Source organism: Catharus ustulatus, chromosome 3, assembly GCF_009819885.2.
Source record: "Catharus ustulatus isolate bCatUst1 chromosome 3, bCatUst1.pri.v2, whole genome shotgun sequence".
Taxonomy (NCBI): domain Eukaryota; kingdom Metazoa; phylum Chordata; class Aves; order Passeriformes; family Turdidae; genus Catharus; species Catharus ustulatus.
The window spans coordinates 115990803-116014343 of record NC_046223.1 but is presented as its reverse complement, the minus strand read 5'-3'; the positions used below and the strand labels follow the sequence as shown (position 1 = coordinate 116014343).

At 42.1% G+C, this 23541-nt stretch overlaps 1 protein-coding gene across 1 annotated transcript in view; it reads left to right on the top strand.

The window, feature by feature from the left end:
• The window catches only part of LOC116993648 (fibrocystin-like), a 187729-nt gene that overhangs the window by 58393 nt on the left and 105795 nt on the right, over positions 1-23541 (top strand). Inside the window, exons 11-17 of the mRNA XM_042779097.1 lie at positions 5032-5144; positions 5919-6009; positions 7090-7224; positions 10356-10491; positions 12529-12775; positions 22090-22267; positions 22875-23070. Coding sequence (XP_042635031.1) covers positions 5032-5144; positions 5919-6009; positions 7090-7224; positions 10356-10491; positions 12529-12775; positions 22090-22267; positions 22875-23070 — 1096 coding nt within the window. The remainder of the gene's footprint in view (positions 1-5031; positions 5145-5918; positions 6010-7089; positions 7225-10355; positions 10492-12528; positions 12776-22089; positions 22268-22874; positions 23071-23541) is intronic.

The following is a 23541-nucleotide window of genomic DNA, read 5'->3' as shown; positions in this document are numbered from 1 at the left end:
AGAAAATTTGGAAAAAGTTTAGTCTCAGCTTCTCCAGAATTTCTGCCATTATTAAAAAAAAGCCCCTCAATTTTAATGGATTGACTACAAAACCACTAAAATTCATCAGCATCAATAACACCTCTATCTGGATTTAAAATCACACTGGACATACAGCTGAAGATTTGTATTCCAGGGTGAGAAAGAGAATGTGTTCCCTGTCCTATGAAAATGACATTGGTTTTGAAAGAAATGAAGCTTCTCTATTCTAAATGGTGATAAAAAACCACGTTTTTAAAGAGCTAACAGCTTAACAGCCACACATCAAAAAGCTGAGCTCAGAAAAAACGCTCTTATTCACTAATTCTCTGATGCTTTCTCTTAGTTCATACTCTTTTTTGGTCTTACATTTCAGATTAAAGACTCACTTTTATGTGTTTCATGGAAAAATATGATTTTCATCCACTTCAAACCACTTTTCCTTCCCAACTATTTTAAGGAATTACATTGGAACTGACCTTTGTCACCACGCTTACAGTAGTGAAAAATGCATATTTTCATTTAAAAAATAATCCTAACCTGTTCCATTGTTAACCCCCAGTAACCACACCAATTACTGTTTGTGAAGACCTAATCACTCCTGGGGTTTTTGCTCCATGAGGAAAGATTTGCACCTAAATTTGAAGGTGAAAAAGAGACCCACACACTTCCTACGTTTTTATGAAGACAGGAGCACCGAGGAAGGAGGAGAGAACTTTTTGCAATTCCCTCGAGGCCATATTTATAATTTTTAAGGCCATCAAATACGGTTTAAAAATACAACGAGGAGTCAGGATCATGAGAATTTCAGCTCCACTAAACACAGAGTTTTGCACTGCCATGCACTGACTCACCCTGGAGCTGTTCACTCCATCGCCAGGGGCTCAGCTTTTCAAAAGGTTTGCTGCAATTACCTCCACGGGTTCCTGGGAGCTAGCTGTGCTGGCTTCTCAGCACATTTATTTATCCCTCTCTGTCCATGTGAGCTTACAGATGCAAAGCTGCAGCTGTGGCTGTGTACCCCAATATCAGGGGGTCCTTTCTGCTCTCCAGAGATGGGCTGCTCCAGGCAGGGTAGCAGATGGCCCTCAGATGGTTGTTGATGACCCTCATCATCTTAAAGAGTGGAATATTTGAGGAGTCACAGCAACAAAAGGAAAGAAGAAGCAGTTGCCCAGCTTAAAATTGTTATTAACTGCACTTACTGTACACCAGGACCAAGCAGTGCGTTAGGAGGACAGCAAAGCACTGGGATTATAAGATAAAAAGTCACATTTCTCCCAAGAAAAAGAACTGTGGACTTTTCTTAGTGCAATAATGATCACTAAATTCCAGGGGTGCTGATCCAGCACCAGCATTATGATGTTTTAGCCTTAGTACCTTTTCTCGCATGAAAATTCTTTGATCAAATGACCCGAGGTTTTTAGGTATTTATAATCCTGGTTTATTGGGGAAGTTTGAAGAATGTAGTGGGAAGGACTCATCTCCCACCTGCCTGGTTCCCAGGCCAGAACATGCAATAGAAATGTTCCCAGCTTAGAATTTAATTTTAGGTGTTTGTCAATCTTTTCGTTTATTGGTTTTGTGTTTGGTTTTGTTTATTTTCAGATTGCCATCTTTCAATTACTGGTTTTAAACTTATTGGCTGCAATCTTTAAGGCAGGGGCTGCAGAGAGCTCTAGGTCCAAACTGTTTAACATCATCTGTGCATGATGGGTTAAGCCTTTCCACAGTGAGACCTGCAGTAATGTTTTCATAACTGCTCAATTTACTTGGGAGCCTAAATTTGCATTGGTGGCTGAAGAGCTTAAATTTCCTTGAAATTCAGAGGTGTCCTAAACGGTGTGGAAATTGGGACAGAGCAGTCACTCAAACCTGAGCCTACAAAGACATTTGGAGACCCAATTCCCACTGGTTTCCATTTGACTTAAGCTCTTAAGTGCTCTGGTGAATCAGGGTGTTAGGTGAAATTTTATACTCAGACAGTATGAGTGCAAACTGATTATTAAAAGGTTAGTACAATTTTTTTTTTTAAACACAGTATGTAAGCCCAGGTTATCACTTTTTAGAGTCATACACAATCTCATTAGCAGGCTGGTTCCTTGCCTTTTAAATGCTATCACTGCAAGGAACTGAAGATGCTCCTCTGTGATATTGGCTTTTTTCTCACTGAAACATCTGCCCTATATCCTTAGTTTTCTTTTTGTGTGCAGGAAAAATAATTTTGAAAGTAGGTTTTTATCTTTTTCTCTTGACTCTCTTGGGCCTAGTGAGTTTTGGCCTTTTTGTTGTTCCAATCTATAAAAATTCAATGCCCTGAGATCCCAGAGCCAGCATAACATAACAACATATGGACAGGGTTTAGGAAATCCAGCAAGACCTCCCTTTCCTTTCTTGCCTTGGTGTTGAGGACTGGGGAACAGCTCAGATGAATGGATGGGGTGGAGCTCAGCTGGTGCCTCGTGTCACAGCAGTGACTGATTGCCACACTGCTGGTAAATGCATTTATTTCCTAGTGCCACCCCATCCAGCCATTCTCCACAGCACCAGAGAGGTGAGGCTGCATCTGTTTGTTGCTGTTTCATCCCTGCTGAGATCTTTTCCAAGCCCTTTCCTGCAAAGTGGGGCTCACACCAAAGCAGGAATATCGTGGGTTCTGCTCACATCCTGCCCAGCTCTGAAACTCTGGGTTCTACTCTGGGTTTTACTCACACTCTGCCCAGCTCTGAAACTCTGGGTTCTACTCTGGATTCTACTCACATCCTACCCAATTCTGAAACTCTGGGTTCTACTCACATCCTGCCCAGCTCTGAAATTGTGGGTCCTACTCACATCCTGCTCAGATCTGAAATTGTGGGTTCTACTCACGTCTTGCCCAGCTCTGAAAACTGTGGGTTCTACTCTGAGTTCTACTCTGGGTTCTACTCACATCCTGCCCAGCTATGAAACTTTGGGTTCTACTCACATCCTGCCCAATTTTGGAAACTGTGGGTTCTGCTCACATCCTGCCCAGCTCTGAAACTCTGGCTTCTACTCACATCCTACCCAATTCTGAAACTCTGGGTTCTGCTCACATCCTGCCCTGCGCTGAAAATTGTGGCAGTGGTGCTGGGAACACTGTCCTGAGCTTTAATGTCATCTTTAAGGTCAACAGTTTGAGTCCCAGCTATGTAAAAGAAAGTCATGAAATATTTACACCAGCAGAATTGGACGGTTAAGAGACACTTAAACCGTCAGCCACTTGATTTTACTGACTTGCAGTGCATACCTCCAGGTATTTGGCATGCTCAGGGAGGTAATTTCTCTCTGGAATTTTGGTTGCACGGACATTCGTAATATACTGACTTCCACAAAGAATTGATTTCCACACAAAATTCCCTGCTTGCCTAAAACCCCTGCCCTCCAGCCACGAGCTGGCTGAATAAATATGCAGGGTTTTTTTTTTTTCTTTTTTTTTTTTTTTTTCCTTATGAATCATCTGTAGAACGCACGATTGGAGTCGCAAGTAAAATATCCTGGAAATGATGTGACTGGACTGCAGAAGCGTTTTGTTAAAGGAAAAGGGTCTGTGGCTGCACTTTGAGAAAAAGCAGCAGTTTTACCAGGGGATAGAGAAAGCAGAGCTCTGGGTCTCAGTGCTTTATTCCTTGACAGATGTCAGAGATCAGGGCTGCAGGGAGCACACTTGGATGGGTCAGAAGAAAGTAATTGGTGTATGGAGGCTTTCACCTCGAGGTCACCAGGCTCAGCTCTGATTTGGACCATCAGGGACCAAAAAGTCATTAGTATTTTAACAGTGTCCATTGACCTATGAGCAGGAGTGGTGGGGTCAGACCTGATCTTAGAGAACAAGCCCTCCTTAGAGCTGCAAGAAAGGTCATCTTAGACCCCCCTTAGAGAGCCACAAGCCTCCAGAGAGCAATTAATTTTGTCTAAGGACAGACCAAAAGCATTGCCTTCTGCACATGCCTATGTCTTATTATTTTTCCCTAGAAAAGGAGCTAAAATCTACCGGCCTGGACTTCAAATTTTCACAGACCCAAGGCAGCTGAGAGGGATCATGCACAGGTGCACATGTGAAGACATTTCTGTATGGGCACAACCCAAACCCAGCTAGGCTTGGCTGCTCTTCAGAGTAAGCAGGCAAGAGCAGGTTTTTGTCCTAGAATAGGAAAGTTCAGAACATACCAAATAAAACTCATATAACCCACTTGATGCAGATTCTCTAAGTACCAAAATCCTAATTTTAAGGCCAGTTGGCCTTATGTCAACTTATTTTTGCCTCTTGCAACACAAATAATGTAACTCAAGTGCAGAATTTAGAATGCAATTTTTAAAAGAGATATTAAATGACAATAACTTACAGCACATCTTCCTATGGTTATTCACTTACCCTGTAAAAAATTATCCAAACCACATCATTTACCACAGGTGTAAGGAGGTTTAATTGTTCAGTCACTGACATATCCTGAAGATGATGTTCTTTGCTTTCTTCTGTCCTTTAGGAGTCTTACTTTTTCAATGCAAATATTTCCTGTATTTCTTTATCCCATGTTTGCTTTGGGAGATAAGAGAAATATTCAGACTGAGAAGGAAATCAATAAACTTGATTAGTTTGTGATTTTCCCTTGTGCATAGTTTGTGATTTACTTTTCTTTCCTGACATTTTCTTATACAGAAAGGAGTTTATAGGTGTAATTTTTCAACGCATTTTTTTCTTACCCACTTCTTGAAGAGTTGTGCCAACACCATTTTTCTGCCTTTTTTCTCTATTGCTTGGCCAAACCTCCTTGCCTGATTTAAAAACAAGTATTTTTACAACTGGCCCAAGGTCAAAGTGAAAACAGAACAAGACTGGGGAAGCAGAAATGAGGTGCTGATCTCCACCAACCAGTTCACCAGAATTTGAATGGACTTCAGCTGGGAATTTGATTTGAGTGTTTCTTAAATTGATTTTAATCTCCAGAAATCTGTGGTAATATTGTTTTCACAGTCACATATTCCTCTCTGCAGGGTAACACAGTGTGTGGTGCTGGGTATGGCTATTTCTTCCATCTCTCCCCTGAGGGTCCATCCAAAGTGCCTCTGCTGTCCTTCAGTGAGAACACAGCTCACTCCTGCACAAGGTACCTGGGGAGTTTGCTTCAAGAGATTTTCCTTCAGAGAATGGTTGTGCCATCTGTAATTGCAGTGATGGGCAGAAAAGGCCTTGCCCTTTTTTTTCAGGATGTTCCCCCCCAGTTTTGTGCCCTTTCAGGTTCTTCTCTCCTGCAAGCAGAGTTGTCTGGAGCAGGGCAGGATCAGTGTGGGATGTCCATGGGCATCTCTAAAGTCCTTCCAACACTCCATGATTCCATGGTTCTGGGACATTTCATGCAATAATTGTTCCTTTAGAATCCAGGAACAGCTATTGACAATAGTTTTAACCAGTACTTCCCTAAAACAGAAAGAGTATTAAAAAATGACATTGTACTGAAAATCAGCGGCTGAGGGGACCTGAATTTTGAGTTAATCTGGATTTTAAATCTCTTAGAAGGTCAAACCAAATGCTGTATTCAGGAATGAATACTTTTAGGATGTAATCCAAGTTAGCTGAATCCAAGACCAAAAAATAGCATTATCTATCCAGATTCATGTCAGGCTTATCAGAAGGTGATTCTGGATGAAAACTCATGAGCATGGGAAGGTGTTTTGTAGTGAGAACATCTCAGTGGCACTGAACACTCCTGTTTAGCCCTGATAGATGTAACACTGAAAACTTTTGACTTTGTTTTTTAAGAAATAAAGTCTCATGCAGACAGCTGTTACAGATTTAAGATTTTAGGTATATAAATGAAGAATAGAAAAATGTGCTCAGCAGTACATGCAGTAAAACAGTCTCCACGGCTTTCTCTCAACAGGCAGGGGCTGCTGGTGTACCCAGAGTATTTGCCAGGCAGTCGTGTTCAGTTCAACAACTTCACAGCCTGGAGCTGCCACGGGGGAGCACAGGTAGGTTTGTCCCCACTTCTGAGATGCTCAGGATCTTTCCAAGTATCTCACCTCCACACTGACTAAAAGCTCCTGTGCCTGCATGTCCATGTCCCTCACCTGGAGGCTCCTGTTTCAATGAAAGAGCCGGAATCTTGATTTGTGTGAATTCTTTTTGCTGCAGAATCAGTGCTGCTTTCACCAGCTGGTGTTTTCTGTAATCATCTAGCATCTGTCTGCCACTGTAATCATGGAATTTTAGAATGTTTGGGATTGGAAGGGGCCTTAAAATCCATCTCATTCCAGCCTCCCTGCAATGGGCAGGGACACCTTTCACTGGAGCATGTTGCCAAATAAAAAAATCTTTGAGTGGATCTGAGCTGTTCATGAAGATTGCAATAGGTAGATATGTTACCTTTAGAGAACTGGTATTTTCCATGAAATAATTTTTTTAAAAAAATTATTATTCTTAAAATTTATCACTTTTTATTTGTTTGAATTTGTCTAGCTTTGTTCTCCAGCTAATATGGCTCACTAATAATTAATATGATTTTTAAAATCCCTTAATTATGTCATACTTCTTCCTCATACTCACAGTTTGGAGCCTGTTAATTCCTGTATGAAGACCTGAACAGTTTGTATGTGTTTCTCTGCAAGGTTTTATAGCCTCACCCATCCCTATGACTCTTCCTCTGAAGCTATCCAATTTTTCAGTGTGATTTTTTAGTCTGATGAGTTCACTTACTGGGAAAGGTTATTTATATGAAAAGAAATAAAAGGGTGATTTGAAAATTTGTTATTTGTTTTCTCTGCATAACTTGCAATTTCTTTGTATGTGACTCACCTAGAATTTGCAAATAATTAAGTTTATTCTGCTTCTTTCCATGGGCTCCCTTTAGAAACATTCTTCTTTCTTTTAGGTGCCCCATTCCATATGTGTTCAAAGCCAGGTTGGATGGGGATTGGAACAACCTGGGATGGTGGAAGGTGTCAGTGCCCATGGCAGGGGCAGGAATGAGATGGTCTTTAGGGTTCCTTCTAAACCATTCTATTATTTGATGCTGATATCCATTATTATTATTTTATTTTCCTTTCATGTAGATTTTCAGTAGCAGGAACCTTGAACTCCAGCATTTCTGGATTTCTGCCTGCAAAGACTTTGGCATTGACATCGTGGAGAGCCTGGGAAACACCTCTGTGTCTGACAGTGTTTTAGATGGACACCTTGGGCAGGAGGTAAGAACTGCAAGGAACATTTCACTGTCCCTTAAATCTCACAGCATTTCAACAGGAACTTGGAAAAAATACAAAAGGAACCTGGAGAGCAGCCCCTGCTCCATGGCAGCTTGGGAAAAGCTTGGATTTTGAATAGCTTACAAGGGAATGCCCTTAAGTTGCACCAGTGGAGGTTTAGACTGGATTTTGGGGAAAATATCTTCACTGCAAGGTTTTCAGGTGTTGGGACAGGCTGCCAAGGACAGTAGTGGGATCACTTGGAGGGTTTTAAAAACCATGTAGGTGTTGGCACTTTGGGACATTGCTCAGTGCTTCCCTTGACAGCACTGGGTTGATGGTGGGACTCCATGGTCTCAGAGGGTTTTCCCAACCAAAAAAATTCTATTCTGTGTTTTGGTTCTAGGTTTTTTTTTTTTTATTCCCCCAAACACAGAAGTTTTTGAAATTTTTTTTTATTTTTAACAAATTTGAAACCAGGGCTCTAGTTTTTCTGTTTTCATTAGAAACTACTACAAGATTTCACACTATAAGGCATAATTCTGCACAGTCTTTCTAAAACAACATTCAAAAGTGAAAGCAAAATCACAAACACAAAAAGGTGAAGGATCTAAGCAAGACAAGTGCAAATTTTTTCCTTACTCATATTTTTTTTCAGGATTGGTATGGTGTCAGAAAAATTTTGGAATTTCACCAAACCTGGCTTTTTGAGAGAAATCATAATTTTTCTTTAATCAAGCCTTTCTAACACAAATTCCTATCCACCTTTTGCATTTAGCACCATTTAACCCTGCACAAGTGGGTTTAGTTTAGTGATTTGAGAATACTGAGGGGGAACACAAACTTTGGTTTCTGTCCTTGTCAAGAATTTGGTTTCCCCTGCTCTCTCTGAGTATCATTGGTTCGCCTGGAACACAGAGTGTTACTTTTTCTAGTTGAGAATGAAAAATACTGGCAAAATGTAATTTTATTTATGCAGTAAATATGTTCTTCTTCCACTATTTCTTTAGGCAGCTGGACAAAGTCCTTTGGGTGCTACCAGGTTGTTAACAGATTAATAACATGGATAACAATGGAATTTTAGTTACAACTGGCCATAGCTGCTTGTTCATGATTTTGAGGTCTTTTTTTTTTTTTTGTTTTTTTGTGGTTTTTTTTCCCTGCTCAGTTTTCTATTGTTGTTTATTAAATTAATTTTCTCTCTGACTGGCAGAAAAAAAAAAGTATTTTAAATGAGTTTTCTTCAGAAGCTCACAGAAAGAAACCTCCTTAGCAGGTGTATTCTAAGTAGATGGTTCAGATAAAATTCTGGCTTCACCTGTCCAACCCTGCATTGTCCCAGTGATGTCCCAGTGAATTTCTCTGACACCAATGTCTTTGTTTTTGCTTTGCCTGATCCGTGGAAGGACTCCAATGTTGTACTTGCTAAGAGCTTTAGAGGCTCTCTGCTGTGCCTTGTTTCTTGCAGTACCTCAGGGGGGTGATTATCTTTGATTATCTCATGATAAGAGCCTCCTTGTCATAATTCACATCTTAATGTATGTAATTCTTCCTTTAATAATGATGTCTCTTTAATATCAATTAAAACTTTATGACATTAATTTAGCGGGAACCTTGGATATTCCTCTCTTCCATTTTTTGGGGGGAAAACAAAGTGTTTTTAAACCAAGATTGTTTTCTGGAAATATCAGAGCATTGAAAATTTGGGGCTTTGACTCATTGAAACATTAGGGACAGGGCTCAATGCAGGACCTGTAAAAACCAATTGAAAGATTTTTGTTAACTTGCTAGACATTCAAAAATCCTCCTCCATGTTCTCATTAAGCAACTCACTGTCTTTGTGGGACCATTTAAGGAGAAGCATTTCTTCCTGGAAAAATCAAGAGTTCTGAGACACACAAGGAATGAATTATTGTCTCACGCTGGTCTATTTACTATGTGTTTAAATAAAATTAATCTGTTAAAAATATAGAAAATTGGGTGGGATGGATGAACCAGAAGTGTAAGAAAAGAGCCAATAGAGACTTTCTGAGCAATTTGTTGCCAGAATCCAGGGATTTCTGCTTAGAAGTGACTTGGAATAAAATGGCCCAAGGACCAGAACTATCACTCCTGATGTTTTCAGGATAAAACAGCTGATGGAACTACTGTGTCTTCCAAAGACTGAATATAGCACCTTCTCTTTGAAGTAATAATCTAATTATAAGAGTTCATTACGTTCCTTCTTTACAATTGCAGGTGTTTTCACATAGGGTGGATTTCTTGATTGATTCTTTACTATGGCTTTTGAGATATATTCTACAAGTATTCATTGGTTTCAGAAACAGTGTCACAGACTCCTGCCAGCCCTTCTTCCTCCAGGCTGCTCACTAACTCTAAGTATATTTTATTTCCAGCCCATTTTCAGGACAGTTTGGCAGAGGGTTGTACACTTCCACTGTGTCATGGACTACAATCACCCAAATTCCAGTTTGTGTTTTTTGTCTGCTGTGGCTTTTGTTCTTCCTTTCTGGTTCTTTAAGTTCTAATAGACTCTGAAGTCTTCTAGAGCTTTTCAGAGAGCAAATCACACAAAATGCCTTTGAATCTCAGTGCTCAGATTTTTCTTAGAACAGAAATAAGAATGGTCATCTTTGCAGAGTAGGAAAAATTCCCACTTTCTGGACAATAAAGGTAGAGTAAAATGGGGCTGTAAAAATTCACTCACAGTGGCTTTTAGGTGGATTCTTTTCCCCCAGGGACTGCACACTTTCAAATGTCCAATCTTAACTATTATGCAACAGCTCAAAAAAGGGCAACAACCTGCCCTTAGAAGTGATGCTGTCACCTCCTTCATTGGGGAATTAATGAGTGTTGTCAGATTCTGCCAAACAATAATTTACATCTGTCCTTTAAACCCCACAACTACGGGCACTCACACTCTTGCATTCCCAGCTGCTGCATCCTGGATGCTCTGTTTCTGGAAATGCTCATGACCAGGTTGGACAGGACTTGGAGCAACCTGGTCTTTTGGGAGGTGTCCCTGCCCATGGCAGGGTGTAGGAATGAGGTGACTTTTAAGATCCCTTCCAACCCAAACCATGCTAGGACTCTATGGTTCACATGGTGATGTTTCCTTCATTCCTTCATTTCAGGACAGGAGCTGTATGTCTGCAGGATTAAAGACTCCCAAAAGATACCAGCTCTCCATCTCCAACACAGCTTTTAGGAACTTTGATGTGAACACTTGCACAGCCATCAGGACTTGTTCTGGTTGTTACAGAGGACAGGGTGAGTCTGGTCTCTATTTATTTCTCAGGATTCCCAAATCCCTAGCTTCCCCTCCCATTATAAGTTCATCGTTACCACAGGTGACCATTGATAACTGCTCAGCATGGGCTGAGATTTCAGGTTCTGCCCAGTCTTTCTGGATATGGCTTCATCACTCAGCTGAAGCCACAGATTTTATTTACAGTAATTTCACGATTATAAGCCGCACCACTTTGACTAAAATTTTGGTCCAAACCTGGAAGTGCGGCTTATAATCAGGTGTGGCTTATATATGGACAAAGAATGAAAAGTTGCTGTTTTAGTTTGGAGGACAGGTGTCTGCTGAGAAAGGCAGGAGCTTCTCTTTGAAATGGAGAATGGAAACCCCCTCCCTCCAAATTATTATAATTTTGAAATCAAGCAGTTTTCAGGCAAAGATATAGGAATTAGGAATAACAGTTCTTTACTAGGGAAATTAAAATAGAAATACAGCACTACAAAGAAACAAACCCCAAACCCTGACACAGTCAGAGTACAGCCTGACACCCCGTCAGGCAGGGTGTTGGCAGCAGTCCCATCCCATGGTGGCTGCATCCTCCTGCAGTGACAGATGTGGCTCAGTTGGAGCAGTGCTCCTGTACAAGGTGCAGTTTCCCTCCGGAGCTCCAGTGGTGATGTGGAGAAATCCGGTTTTCCTCTGGAGTCCAGTGGAGAAAGGGGCTCCCTTAGTGTCCCAAAGCCTCTGTTTTTATCTTGGTAAGAAATGTTGGGCTCTTCCCCCTGGCTGGAGCAACTCCCAATGGGATGCAGTAATTTTATCAGTGCCACAGTGGGACTCAATGGCCATGAGCAGAAAATGACTGGCTGGAGGAAGGATGGGTTGTGAAAAGATAAAGAACAATGCCCTGCCTGGTTTCAATGGATGGCCCATTAGCAGAATATCTCCCACAGAGATCAGGATCACTGCCCCACCCTCAACAGATGGTGATAGAACAGATACCTTTTATCACACTCTGTATTGTAACCCCAGACAGTTGCCGATACCTGGACATGCGGAAATGTGTTTTATACACTGCCTTGTTTCCGCGTCTTCATTTTGGGAGGTAAAATTTCAAGAGTGATGATTTCTTAAAAAACTGTGACACAACCTTGCAGAATTTCACCAAGCTGCTGCCTCAGACCAGCCTAAACCTGAGGTGAATTTGCCTAAGATAATGTGTAAACTAAGCATTCTTCTGAGCTTTGAAGAGCTACTCAAAGGCTCCTTGAAGATTGTTCCAACTGCAATTGCCTCTTGTATTGTAATAAAATGTATTTATATATAAATGAAGACTGCCCGACAATAACATAGAAGAGAAAAAAGATTTGAAGATATGAGATCAAAGGACAGGAGGAATAATAAAATCTGGCTTAGTCAGGCTAAAACTGGGAATAGGACAGTCAAATAGTAACCTCTGTGTTGTATGGACACTCCTGCCAAAGCTGACTTGTTACAGTCCATGGGGCAATGATTTTCTGACATTTCTGTAAATATTAATGTGTCCATAAACTTTAACCTGCATGGATATTCATCTTTTTAGTAGCTATCTGTGTTTCAGTGGTGAAAAAATCCTCCAGACTCACTTTTCAGCCATGGCTTTATTCTACCAGGTGCGGCACATACACAGAAGGGTCAAGTGTATTTACACAATGTGCTCACATATAAAAAATTTACCTTCCAGAAAAGGCAGACAGGATCTATAAGAGTCACTGTGGTGTGGTCTGTAGAAGTGTTTGGGATCACTGAGGAGGTGCTGGTAGGGCCAGGAGCAGCCCCTGGATCAGGAGAGTGGAACCACAGTCCCAGCAGGGTGCTGGGTGAGTTTGGTCTGGCCATAGCACAGCAATAGCTACTGCTACACCCATATTTGTGTGTTTTCCTGGAGCTCCCCATTTTTGTTCACCCATCAGACATTTTTCCAAAGGCAAGGTGGTCTCTTCTTCTCCAGAGATCTGTCCTCAGGCCCATTACGTGAGGTGAGCATTCTGTTTTTTTGAAATGCTGCTTGTCACCCACAGGTGGGTTTACAGTGACAGCCGAACATCTGACCTTCACCAATTCCCCCTTCCAAGTGTCCTTCCCCTTTCCTCACTCTGCCATCCTTGAGGATCTTGATGGCTCCACCACAGGACAGAAGGGCAGTCACATCCTGCCTTCCACAGATATCCTGGCAGCATCTTGCACAGCCAGTGCCAACTTCAGCCAAGCTTCTGGTGGCAGTGTCTGTGACAGCAACCTTGTTTTCCACCGGATGGACCTTCATTTGTGAGTAATTGTTCCCCCTCCCAAAATGCAGCATGGGTTTTGCTTCTGTGTGTTATTCTGAGATTGTTTCAGGGTCTGAGCTCGGTCCCAGGACTGCTGCCTCTCTGCTTGGTCCTAAACTAGGTCTAAAGCCTGAGCAGTGGCATCTCCTAATCTGCTGTGCTATGTCACTCCATGGCAGAGGACAAGGATCTCCAGGAGATGCTGTGTCACATCTGGATCTCTCACTGAAGTATTTGGTAGATTGGGAAGTTAGAAAGAGCTCTAGCAATAATAATCCATTCCTGGGGTACAGCCAGGTTATTCCCATCAGCTTTGGCACCCAGTTCTGTCCCAGTCCAGTTATCTCCCCCAGCTGGAATTGTCCCTGCCTTTCACCAGCTGGCAGCTAAGGGGGTCCAGTGGAGAAAAGCTGTTCAGCCAAGAGCTACTGCCACTTCTATCACCCAGGGAGGACACCTGCAAATTTCTGACATAAGAAAAAGGGTGAAAAAGACTTTTAAAGATATAAACATGGCTCCTGCTTTTCTTCCCATGCTCATCTTCCCTTCCCAGTCCCCTGCTGAGCATTTCACTCTCCTTTTGAAGTACGAATCTGAACAACTATCCATTTTTTGCTGTCTCATGTTAGTAGCACACAGGCAGAAATCCTGTGAAGAAGTGCTCTGTCAGAGGGCTGTTAATTATTCATGTCTACCTCATAATTCATGTTTTAGAAAAAGAAGGGAAAAATCCCCAACCCATTCCCAAACAGGAAAAAACGAATTGGTTTTTCCATTGAAGGACAAAACTCTAAGACTTTGAGCTACCTGCAAGGCTTTGCATGTGATTACTGTGTCCCATAAGGAAACCAAACGTTTGCAAAAATCTCATTTAACCAAAAGAATACTGAGTAGAAGGCAAAATAAAACTATGCTTGATGTCTTTCCTAAGGAGTTAACCATGAGGTCCTGGGGAAATTAATTCCCTTTCTAGTCTGTGTTTACCTTGATAAAATGGACTGCAAGGTCTTTGGGCTGATGCTGTGTGGGTGGATGGAGCTTCTCTAAATGGTGACTGTAGAGTGATTTGGGTCCTTTTGAGTACTTCCACGATGTAATTGTTAATAATTCATGGCAGTTAATATATTTAATACACCTTATTTCTCCTGACTCAAAAGGTGGGTAAGGAGCAAGCACAATCAGGAGTTCATCATCACCATTGCTGTTAAATCTGGAAGACTTAACTGGACCTAAATTTTGTCTTCCCAGTAAACAGCATGAGAATTTCCCTGGAGTGCTCCAGACTAGGTTAGACTAGATTGGAGCAACCTGGACTAGTAGAAGGAGTCTCTCCTTTGGCAGGGGGTTAGAACTAAATGAATTTTAAGGTCCCTTCCAATCTAAATCATTCCAGGATTTGGTGATTAGTCATATCAATGGCTTCTCAATTCAGGTTTTATTTCAAGCAAGTGCCCTTTCTTTAGCTTCTTTATTATTCATCTGCATGAGCTGGGAGTCAATTTACACCAAAGATCCTGGGCAGTATGAGAAACCAGCTGTTAGCCTTTGCTCCTGAGGACTTTGTGCTCAGCAGAGTAACCCCAGAGACCCTGAGCATCCTCTGTGCTGCTTCCAGATCCTCTCTGCTGAGCAGCTCCCAGCACCCAAACCACCATCATGTTTAGCTGAAAGACTGTCAGATCCAGCCAAGAGAGTGTGGGGAGTCAGGGAGGCTTTGTTCAGGTGGGTAGAGCTCCAAAAGGAACCTGGGAGAGGACCAGGATGAGGAAAAAAGGGGCTGGAGGGGATGAAGAGTAAAAGTCAATTAATAAATTACAGCACGACCAGAGGATGAGGGAGTGGGAGAAGGAGAATGGGGAATTTTATCCAGATGTATTTGGAGAGTGTTTGCAATAAAAAGGGAATTGTTTAAGATTAATACAGCAAAACATGATTAGGAGCAATTGGCAGAGGTTGGATAAAGAGAATAAAGATAGGTGGGTGACAAGAAAAAATTCCTAACAAGTTCCTCTTGGATCCATCTCATCTCAAAGAAAAGACAAAAGCACTGTTGCTTGGATATCTTTAGTTTCTGACAAAAAAAGAGTTAAAAATCCCTCTGGAAGAAATCTTTCTATTGTGCTCTACTAGGCCATGGAATATGAGACCTGTCAGGTCTGCAACTTGAATTTTCTGTGTTCCTCAAAAAAAAGCATGAGAGGCCTGAGATGGTGAGGTTTTTTACTTATCCTGTATTTTAAGGATGGGATTCCAGCTCCAAAAATTTTGAAGGTTGAGGCAAAGAAAGGATTTTAAGAGGGGAGACCTAGTATGGCAACTTCTATCTCAGCAACCTCAGGATCATTCCCTGACCCTGAGAGCAGCTGGCAAGGATTGGACATGACCATGACATATTTTTAACCATCTCAACCTCCAAAATATCAAGGATGTTGCATCAGCACTAACCTTTAGGAAAGATCCCCTGCCTGGGAGCTGTCAGGGATAGGGCTGTTTGGTCCCAGCTAAAAAAAAAATGTCTGGAACAATTTGAATTATTTATGATACAATGTGGGCAATTGACTCTTTATGCTGTTTAATTTACCAGAATTCATCTGTTGTATTGACACTTCCTCCCAAAATAAACTCTGTATTTGGGAGAAAAAGAGTGCTTTGCTAGAGGAAAACTATAGAAGCTCTGTTCTGAAAAGGAAAACTACTACCTTGAGCATTTTGTGACTCTGTCCTGAACTACTTCACTCAACAACTTCCAGGGAAATGGGGATCCATTCCCAAGCTTGCACTGCTGTAACAAAACCCTTCTTCACAAAGTCCAGTTGAAAGTTAAACTAATGTGTCACGTAAGCACACTTTAAAGAGGGGGTTTTATGTCTTTTAAAAATGTAATTGGAGCTTATAAAAGTCTTTATAAATTTATATGTGAGAAAGTTATTGAGTAGTCTGAAGCACAGCTTATGCTGTGGCACAGCACAGCATGGCTGCAGGCTAGAAACGGCTGCTCCAAATGCCACTGCTACCCATATTATCATGGAACTATGAATCTCTATTAATATTAAAACAAATTTTCATTAAAAAATTGTCATAACATGATTAAGTGACTTTCAAAGTTTCTTCACATTATGCATAATTTTTACAAGAGGAGAGCATTAGGATAATCTGCAGCCTGGCAGCGCCTCACGGCGAAGGGGACTCCAAACACTCGGTGGCTGTGCCTGCCAAAAGGGAGTTCCCCTCTTGGTCCCTCCAATTTGCTTTTCTTTTCTCACTGGGGAAGCCTTGGACTTGCTCAGCACCAGTCTTGTGGTTCAAGCCTTTTATTGTCTCCCTCTTCTCTTGCAGAGCAGAAGGTAAATGTTATAGGTTTGATTCTTAAAACAGCTTGAGCATCCTCTCATGTGTGATGCATTTTTGCTGCTGATGGAATAGTATCCTCCATACTTCTGTGTCTTTGAATCTTGAATAGTGTTCAGATTACAGTAATTTCACCATTATAAGCTGCACCATTTGACTAAAATTTTGGTCCGAACCCGGAGTGCGGCTTATAATCAGGTGCAGCTTATATATGGACAGAGAATGAAAAGTTGCTGTTTTATTTTGGAGGACAGGTGTCTGCTGAGAAAGGCAGGAGCTTCTCTTTGAAATGGAGAATGTAAACCCCCTCCCTCCAAATTATTATAATTTTGAAATCAAGGGGCTCTCAGGCAAAGATATGGGAATTAGGAATAACAGTTCTTTACTAGGGAAATTAAAATAGAAATACAGCACTACAAAGAAACAAACCCCAAACCCTGACACAGTCAGAGTACAGCCTGACACCCGTCAGGCAGGGTGTTGGCAGCAGTCCCATTCCATGGTGGCTGCATCCTCCTGCAGTGACAGATGTGGCTCAGCTGGAGCAGTGCTCCTGTACAAGGTGCAGTTTCCCTCCGGAGCTCCAGTGGTGATGTGGAGAAATCCGGTTTTCCTCTGGAGTCCAGTGGAGAAAGGGGCTCCCTTAGTGTCCCTAAACCTCTGTTTTTATCTTGGTAAGAAATGTTGGGCTCTTCCCCCTGGCTGGAGCAACTCCCAATGGGATGCAGTAATTTTATCAGTGCCACAGTGGGACTCAATGGCCATGAGCAGAAAATGACTGGCTGGAGGAAGGATGGGCTGTGAAAAGATAAAGAACAATGCCCTGCCTGGTTTCAATGGATGGCCCATTAGCAGAATATCTCCCACGGAGATAAGGATCACTGCCCCCACCCTCAACAGATGGTGATAGAACAGAGACCTTTTATCACACTCTGGATTGTAACCCAAGACAGTTGCTGACACTCAGAAGCGCGCCTTATAATCAGGTGCGGCTTATATTCGTGAAATTACTCTAGAATTGCTTTTCCTTTGATATTTACTCTCTGTGGCACCTTCAGCAGAACATCCCTGTGCTGTGGCACCCTGACAGCCACAATTCTCTCAATGTCCTCAGTTACTCTCTGGCCATGTGTCCCCCCGCTGTACATGATTGTACCCACGCAGGGGGCAGCTTACATGGCCACTTGTCCTCATAACCCATCCTCTGAGGGCTCCTGGGATGAGGCATGGAAGGCAAATATTTAATTATTGATTGTTCAGTTGCCAACTCATCAGCTCAGCTTTAGAGATTCAGCTTTTATTCTACTGGATTTCTGGCATTTCAGACATCCCACCAAGAGAAATTTGTTTCTCAGTGGAGGACACCTTTCCATTCACCCTGCACTCAGGGGTATGGGCAGCAAAGCCAGATCCTGCATAGTGTTATTAATATGAAAGACAAGGTATTTCCTCAAGCCTTCTCCCTCGGGTATTTCTAAGTGCAGGGAGATGCATTTAACATTGAGGCAAGATTTTTTTGGTCCTAAGGATTTTTCCCTTGCAAGGAGAAATCTGGCAAGTTCGTTGGATGCTTCTTATGGGCTGGATAGATCAGAGCCAGGTGCAGCATCTGGGACTCCGTGTAAAAACCAACATATTGATTCTAAAATCACAGCATGGTTTGGGTTAGAAGGGACCTTAAAGATTATCTCATTCTAACCCTGCTGTACCAGGCTGCTCCAAACCCCATCCAACCTGGCCTTGGACACTTCCAGGAGCTCTTCAGAGCTCTTCCTGATGTGGGAAAAGCAGAGTGACCAAGTCCTCCTCTGGTCTTTGCTCTGCTCACCCTGAAGACATTTGAACTGTTTGTTTACCAACCAGGATTTCTGTCTGATTTTAGTTTTCCTGAAAATATCAGCTTGTAAATGGGGAAATGTTTTCAGAACACAAGGGGTTTTGGAAGTCAGGGGTAGCAAACTGAAATTCTACTCTGAATGAATCTGTCTTGGCTTGTCAGTCACAACCCTTTCTATTCCTGGGAAACCATCTCAATTTTTCTTTTACTTAAAATTCAGCCTGTTGTGGTGACTCAGGATCAGGGTTAAAGATCTGGTTATTTCCTAAAAGACTTTTATATTAAAAAAATCACTGCTACTAAGGATTCATAATAAAAGACAGATTTGAATAATGAGCTTGGTATCTCAACAAAGATACACACATTTACTGAAAACAGCTGAAAATTCTTAGTTCTTGGCAATTAAAATAAAGTGAACTGGTCTGGGGCCCAAGATTAAACCTGTAAAGTGTTTGATATGGTTGTAATTTGGAATTAGCCTTCCCTTGGCCAACAATAAACATGGACTCTTGATATAAACATTTTGGTGTCCCATTTGAAGTTCAGTGCTAAATTGTTTCCTGTTTTTGAAGAGGGATAATCGTAATGGATTATTACACAAACAGAAAGCATTTGGAGCTAAACAGAGTGCCTGCCTTCATACACACAGATATGGACCCTTAGGATAAATAAGTTAATGGTAAACATAAACAGGAGAGTTAATATTTGTTCTACCCCATGTTGTTGATTGGCTTAACAAATCCTTTGTGGCCCATATCTGTGGAGCAGTTCTGCACAATGCATTTGAGCTAAATTACATAACAGTTTATACAGTCACAATTGGTGAATTGTGGCTCAGACTGTAAAGCCCTATCCTGTAATCCTGCCATATTTCTAAAGCAAATTGCTCCTTAATTGAAACCTGCTTCGATATAAAAATACAGCCTTTACAATGAGTCATCCTTTTTTTCCCCCTTACAGTCTGTAAAGGCTTCCAGCAGTTTAAAGGGAGGGTTAATTTTGCATTAAGACCATTGCCTCCTAGTTTCTTTCAAATAAAGCCAGGAGAAGTTCAGGGGAAGGCTCTTTCCTCTGATAATGAAGCTCTCCACGTTAATGATGCGTGCAGGCTCCCTCGGATCCTCTGAATTAGAAATACTCGTGTGCCCAGCACTCTTCTACTTCATTAACATTAAAGAGAGGTAGATTGGTGGCTATTTAGGGCACGGTGAAATCACTGGCTATTTAGGGCAAATGGAAATGGTGCTAATTGTGGCTGGTAATTCCATTAGTAGGATGCTTCTGTTCTGGTGACTTTTTGGCATGGAGGTGAAAAAACAACCCACTGACATCCTTTGCAAGGGGAGTGCATCCCAGGCTTATCATGTCCTTGCACCAGTTAACTTGTGCACTGAGCTGAGAAGCTTTCTAAGTTCCCCAGATTTTTGGTTTGGTTGTAGGCAGTCTGTCAGGAGTCAGAAATGAATTTATGGGGGGCAACACCTCAAGCAATGCACGTAAAACAGAAGGACACAACATTGCAGGTCAGGAAAACCCTTTAGATTTCAGGCCAGAAGGTATCTCCTGCTCCTTTTCCTTCCTGGGTCATGAACAGGCCTGACCCAGCTGGACACGAGCCAGGTGTGCCCAGGTGGGCAGGAAGCCAAAGGGACCTGGGCTGTGCCAGCTCTGGGGTGGCAGCAGGACCAGGGCAGTGCCTGTCCCCTGTGCTGGCTCTGCTGGGACACCTCCAGTGCTGGGGACAGCTCTGGGACCCTCCTGACAAGAGGGACATTGAGGGGCTGGAGCGTGTCCAGAGCTGGGGAAGAGGCTGGAGCACCAGGAGAGGCTGAGGGAGCTGGAAAGGGGCTCAGCCTGGAGAAAAGGAGGCTCAGGGGGGACCTTGTGGCTCTGCACAACTCCCTGACAGGAGGGGACAGCCAGGGGGGGTCGGGCTCTGCTCCAGGGAACAGGGACAGGACAAGAGTACACGGCCCTAAGATGAACCAGGAGATGTTTAGATTGAATATTAGCAAGAATTTCCTTATGGAAAAGGAGGTCAAGCATTGAAATGGGCTTCATGGGGCAGTGAGGAGTCTCCATGCCTGGAGGGATTTAAAACATGTAAATGTGGCACCTGGGGACATGGTTTAGAGGTGGCCTTGGCAGTGCTGGGTTAATGGTTGGATTTGATGATCTCTGAGGTCTTTTCCAACCTAAACAATTCTAGGATTATCCACCTCTGTTACAATAGACACCCAGGAAAATATGTATTTCACTTAAATGTAGCCATTTGGAAATTTGCTATACAGTTTAAGATATTTATTTGGGATATTCTAAATATTGGTCTCCAACATAAATGGATTTACAGTTAATTCACTAGTTAGTGAATTCACATTCCTATTCACAGCTATTGGATCTACATGGCTGGTGTGGAATTGCCACCTAAAATTCTGTCAGGTCAGACTTGTATCCCAGCAGGATTGTCCCTTCCAGGCTTTACTTCTGGAAGTAGTGGGGAGAGTCCCCCAGTAAAAGTGATTGATGCTGTTCTCTTCAGAATCCTCCAGATGAAAATTTAAATAAATAAAGAGTAAAACCACGTGAATTTATGCTGCAGAGGGGATGGGTCTGACCCTCTTTCTGTGACATTGGGCATCTTTGCAACTCAGTAAGGTGCCTTGTGATGTGCAAGAGAGTTCAGCATTATGTGTGGTGCTCTTCTGCTGCTAGAAATGCTCTCCTGAATACCTGTGCAGGTGCTGATAACTGTGGCAATAATGTGCTTGTTGTCATTTACTTGCTTAATTAGCAGCCTAATATCCTGGTCCAGTTAATGCCCATAACAGGAGCTTTATTAGTGGTACAAAAGCTGTTTAAGCCTTATAAACTCCTTCCAGTTTCATTGGTCTGCCAATATCTTCTGGTTGAGTGATTCTTTGCTGATTCACACTTCGCTTTGCCACTGCTGTTTCTCAGCTGAGTGTTCCTGGATAGCCAGGAAATGCTTTGACAAAGTGACAGACACTAGAATAAATAAAAAAAATTTAAAAAATTAAAATTCCAATGACTGATTCTAAAAGAAAAAAGAAAATTATGTCTGGGATGACTGCTTTGGAGATTTTGCATCATCTCCAAAGCACTAGGAGGTGGGAAAAGCAACAAACCAACAAAAAATTGCAAATACAGGCAAATTGCAGGATAATGTGAGTTTAATACTGTCTGCCCTGGGTAAGTAAATCATATCCAGTCTGGGAGGTTGGATAATATGCTGAGATGAGTAGTTGTAAGGTAATGCTTCTAATATTGAGAAAAACTATTAAAGGAATGTATAAATGAGGGGATTTTTAAAGCTTAGTGTAAATTCAAATGCCAAAACTGAGAGGAGTCTACAGAGACCTTAAATCTAAAGGGTTTATGATCCCTGATGATATCAGTGCTAATGTTCCTCTGTTCAATAAGGGCTTTTTCTCCTGACTAGACTGGTGAGAATTTAGGAGTGCCAAGTTCTAGTGAAAAAGGGGGTTGAGCTCTCGTTTGGAAGCTCAGAAGAACTGCTGTACTAAAAGTTCTCCCATTTTGTGAAGGATTTAATCAGTCTGCAGCAGCCCCAGCTTTGACTGCAGGCAGAGACCAGCTCTTTGGATTACACAGGACTGTTTTTGACCCCTCACATGGGAGTGATTGATCACAGAATGGTTTGGGTTGGAAGGCACCCTAAATATCAGCTTTATTCTGGACACCTAGACCAGGTTACTCCAAACCCCATCCAGCCTGGGATGAGGCTAATAAGAAGACTTCACCAAATTTCATTAAGATCCTAAAAGTTGAAACTAAGGCCTATGAGTCTGGCAGAGGGAAAATACTCTGGGAATGCAGAAGTTGGGACCCTGGCTGTTACCCCCTGCTCTGCTCTTTTCCTCTTCTTTTACTCCTACATGCTCTCTCTCTTTTTCTGTTTCTCTTTTTACAACACTTGGGGCAAAATATTGTTTCTTATGGCGTTTGTAAGGAGTTACAAAAATGGAGACACATTCTAAGGGAGATCCAGCACAGCTACTGTAATTCAAATAAAAATAGAAGTGTACAGGTTGCAAAATGACAGAGTTCAGTGTAAAAAAATGTAATTATTTGTTTTTTCCCCACAGAAAAGAGGCTCCAGACATTCCCTATAATTTAACTGTGACTGACAATAGGAATAAGACAAACACAGTCAATTATGTCCCTGATACTTTATCACACCTGTATGGCTGGATGGTTCTTCTCTTGGATAAAGAGACTTACACGTTGACATTTGACAGCCCTTTGGTCAGCAAACAGCTCCAGGTAACACGGGAAGGTTTTATAATTTCAAATTTATCTGGAACAGACAATCATGCTTTCATCTCTTTGGATGAACAGAGAGAAAAAAAAAATAGAGTGAAGTGCACTGAGAAAGTCTCTCTGTATTTATGGGCTTAGATAAGATAATTGATAAGCTCTCTCTTATCTCTTGGATAAACTGTCAGTGGTCACCTGGAGCAGGAAGATCATGGAATCATGGAATGGCTTGGGTTGGAAAGGACCTTAAAGCTCATCCAGTTCCAGCCCCTGCCATGGCCAGGGATACCTCCCACCTGGCCTTGGACCCTTGATGATTTTGGATACCTTAGGTGAAAGTTCAGTGGGGTTCTTAGGAACCAACAGGATTTTTACTGCCTTAAGATATGTTGAAGCACAGTTTTCAGAAGACATTGCTCCTCACCTTTCAAAGGTGATGAGGGCATTGATTTTTTTTTCTGCATTTACCATCACCTCCTGTTTACTTTTATATCTCTTTTCATGTTTCAACACATGTTGTTTTCACCACCATCCTCTTTACCCCTTTCTGCTGCACTCCATGGAGCTCTCATCACAGACTCAGACATGTTTCTCTTGGTTCTCTCTTCTCCAGTATTCAGTGACATTTAGCAACTTCAAGGCTGGGAATTACCTGCTGGTGGAGCACAAGGATCTTCCTGCCCATCTTGAGGCCGTGGTGTCCTGTGGGACAAGGAGGGGACAGCCACTCCAGTCGCTGCCTTCGTACGGACACCACAGGAGCTGTGATTGGCATTTTGACAGCAAACTGGGCAAGTTCACCTATTTGGGTAAGTGCAGGGTGGGGGTTGCAATCTACATTTGTCATCAAGAATGGTGACAGAGCTGATGTCTCTTTAATTTAAACCCCAAATCTACTCAAGGCCAGCTTTCAATGACTTTTCAATAAGTGAGAGGTCCTTCAAAATGTTGATAAAATAGGTAAATTCACATCAGGTCCATCCCTACCTGATGTATCTGATGCCTGACACAGCAACAAAAGGAATGTGCCATAAATAGTGGGTGATGTGACATCAGTTGTATTTGAATTGGGGTTTTTTGAGTGATAAAGGCATTAAATTCCATTAATGACCTAATGCTGTCATCTAGTCCTGTATCAGAGGTATCATTAATAAATCATCGTCATCTTGCTAGTCTGAGCCCACTGAAGGCAGTAAGATTACTGGGAGAGAATTTTTCCTAGCCCTGGAAACATCCCAAGACATCTTAGACCTCTGCCTATAACTTTGTACATGAGGTCA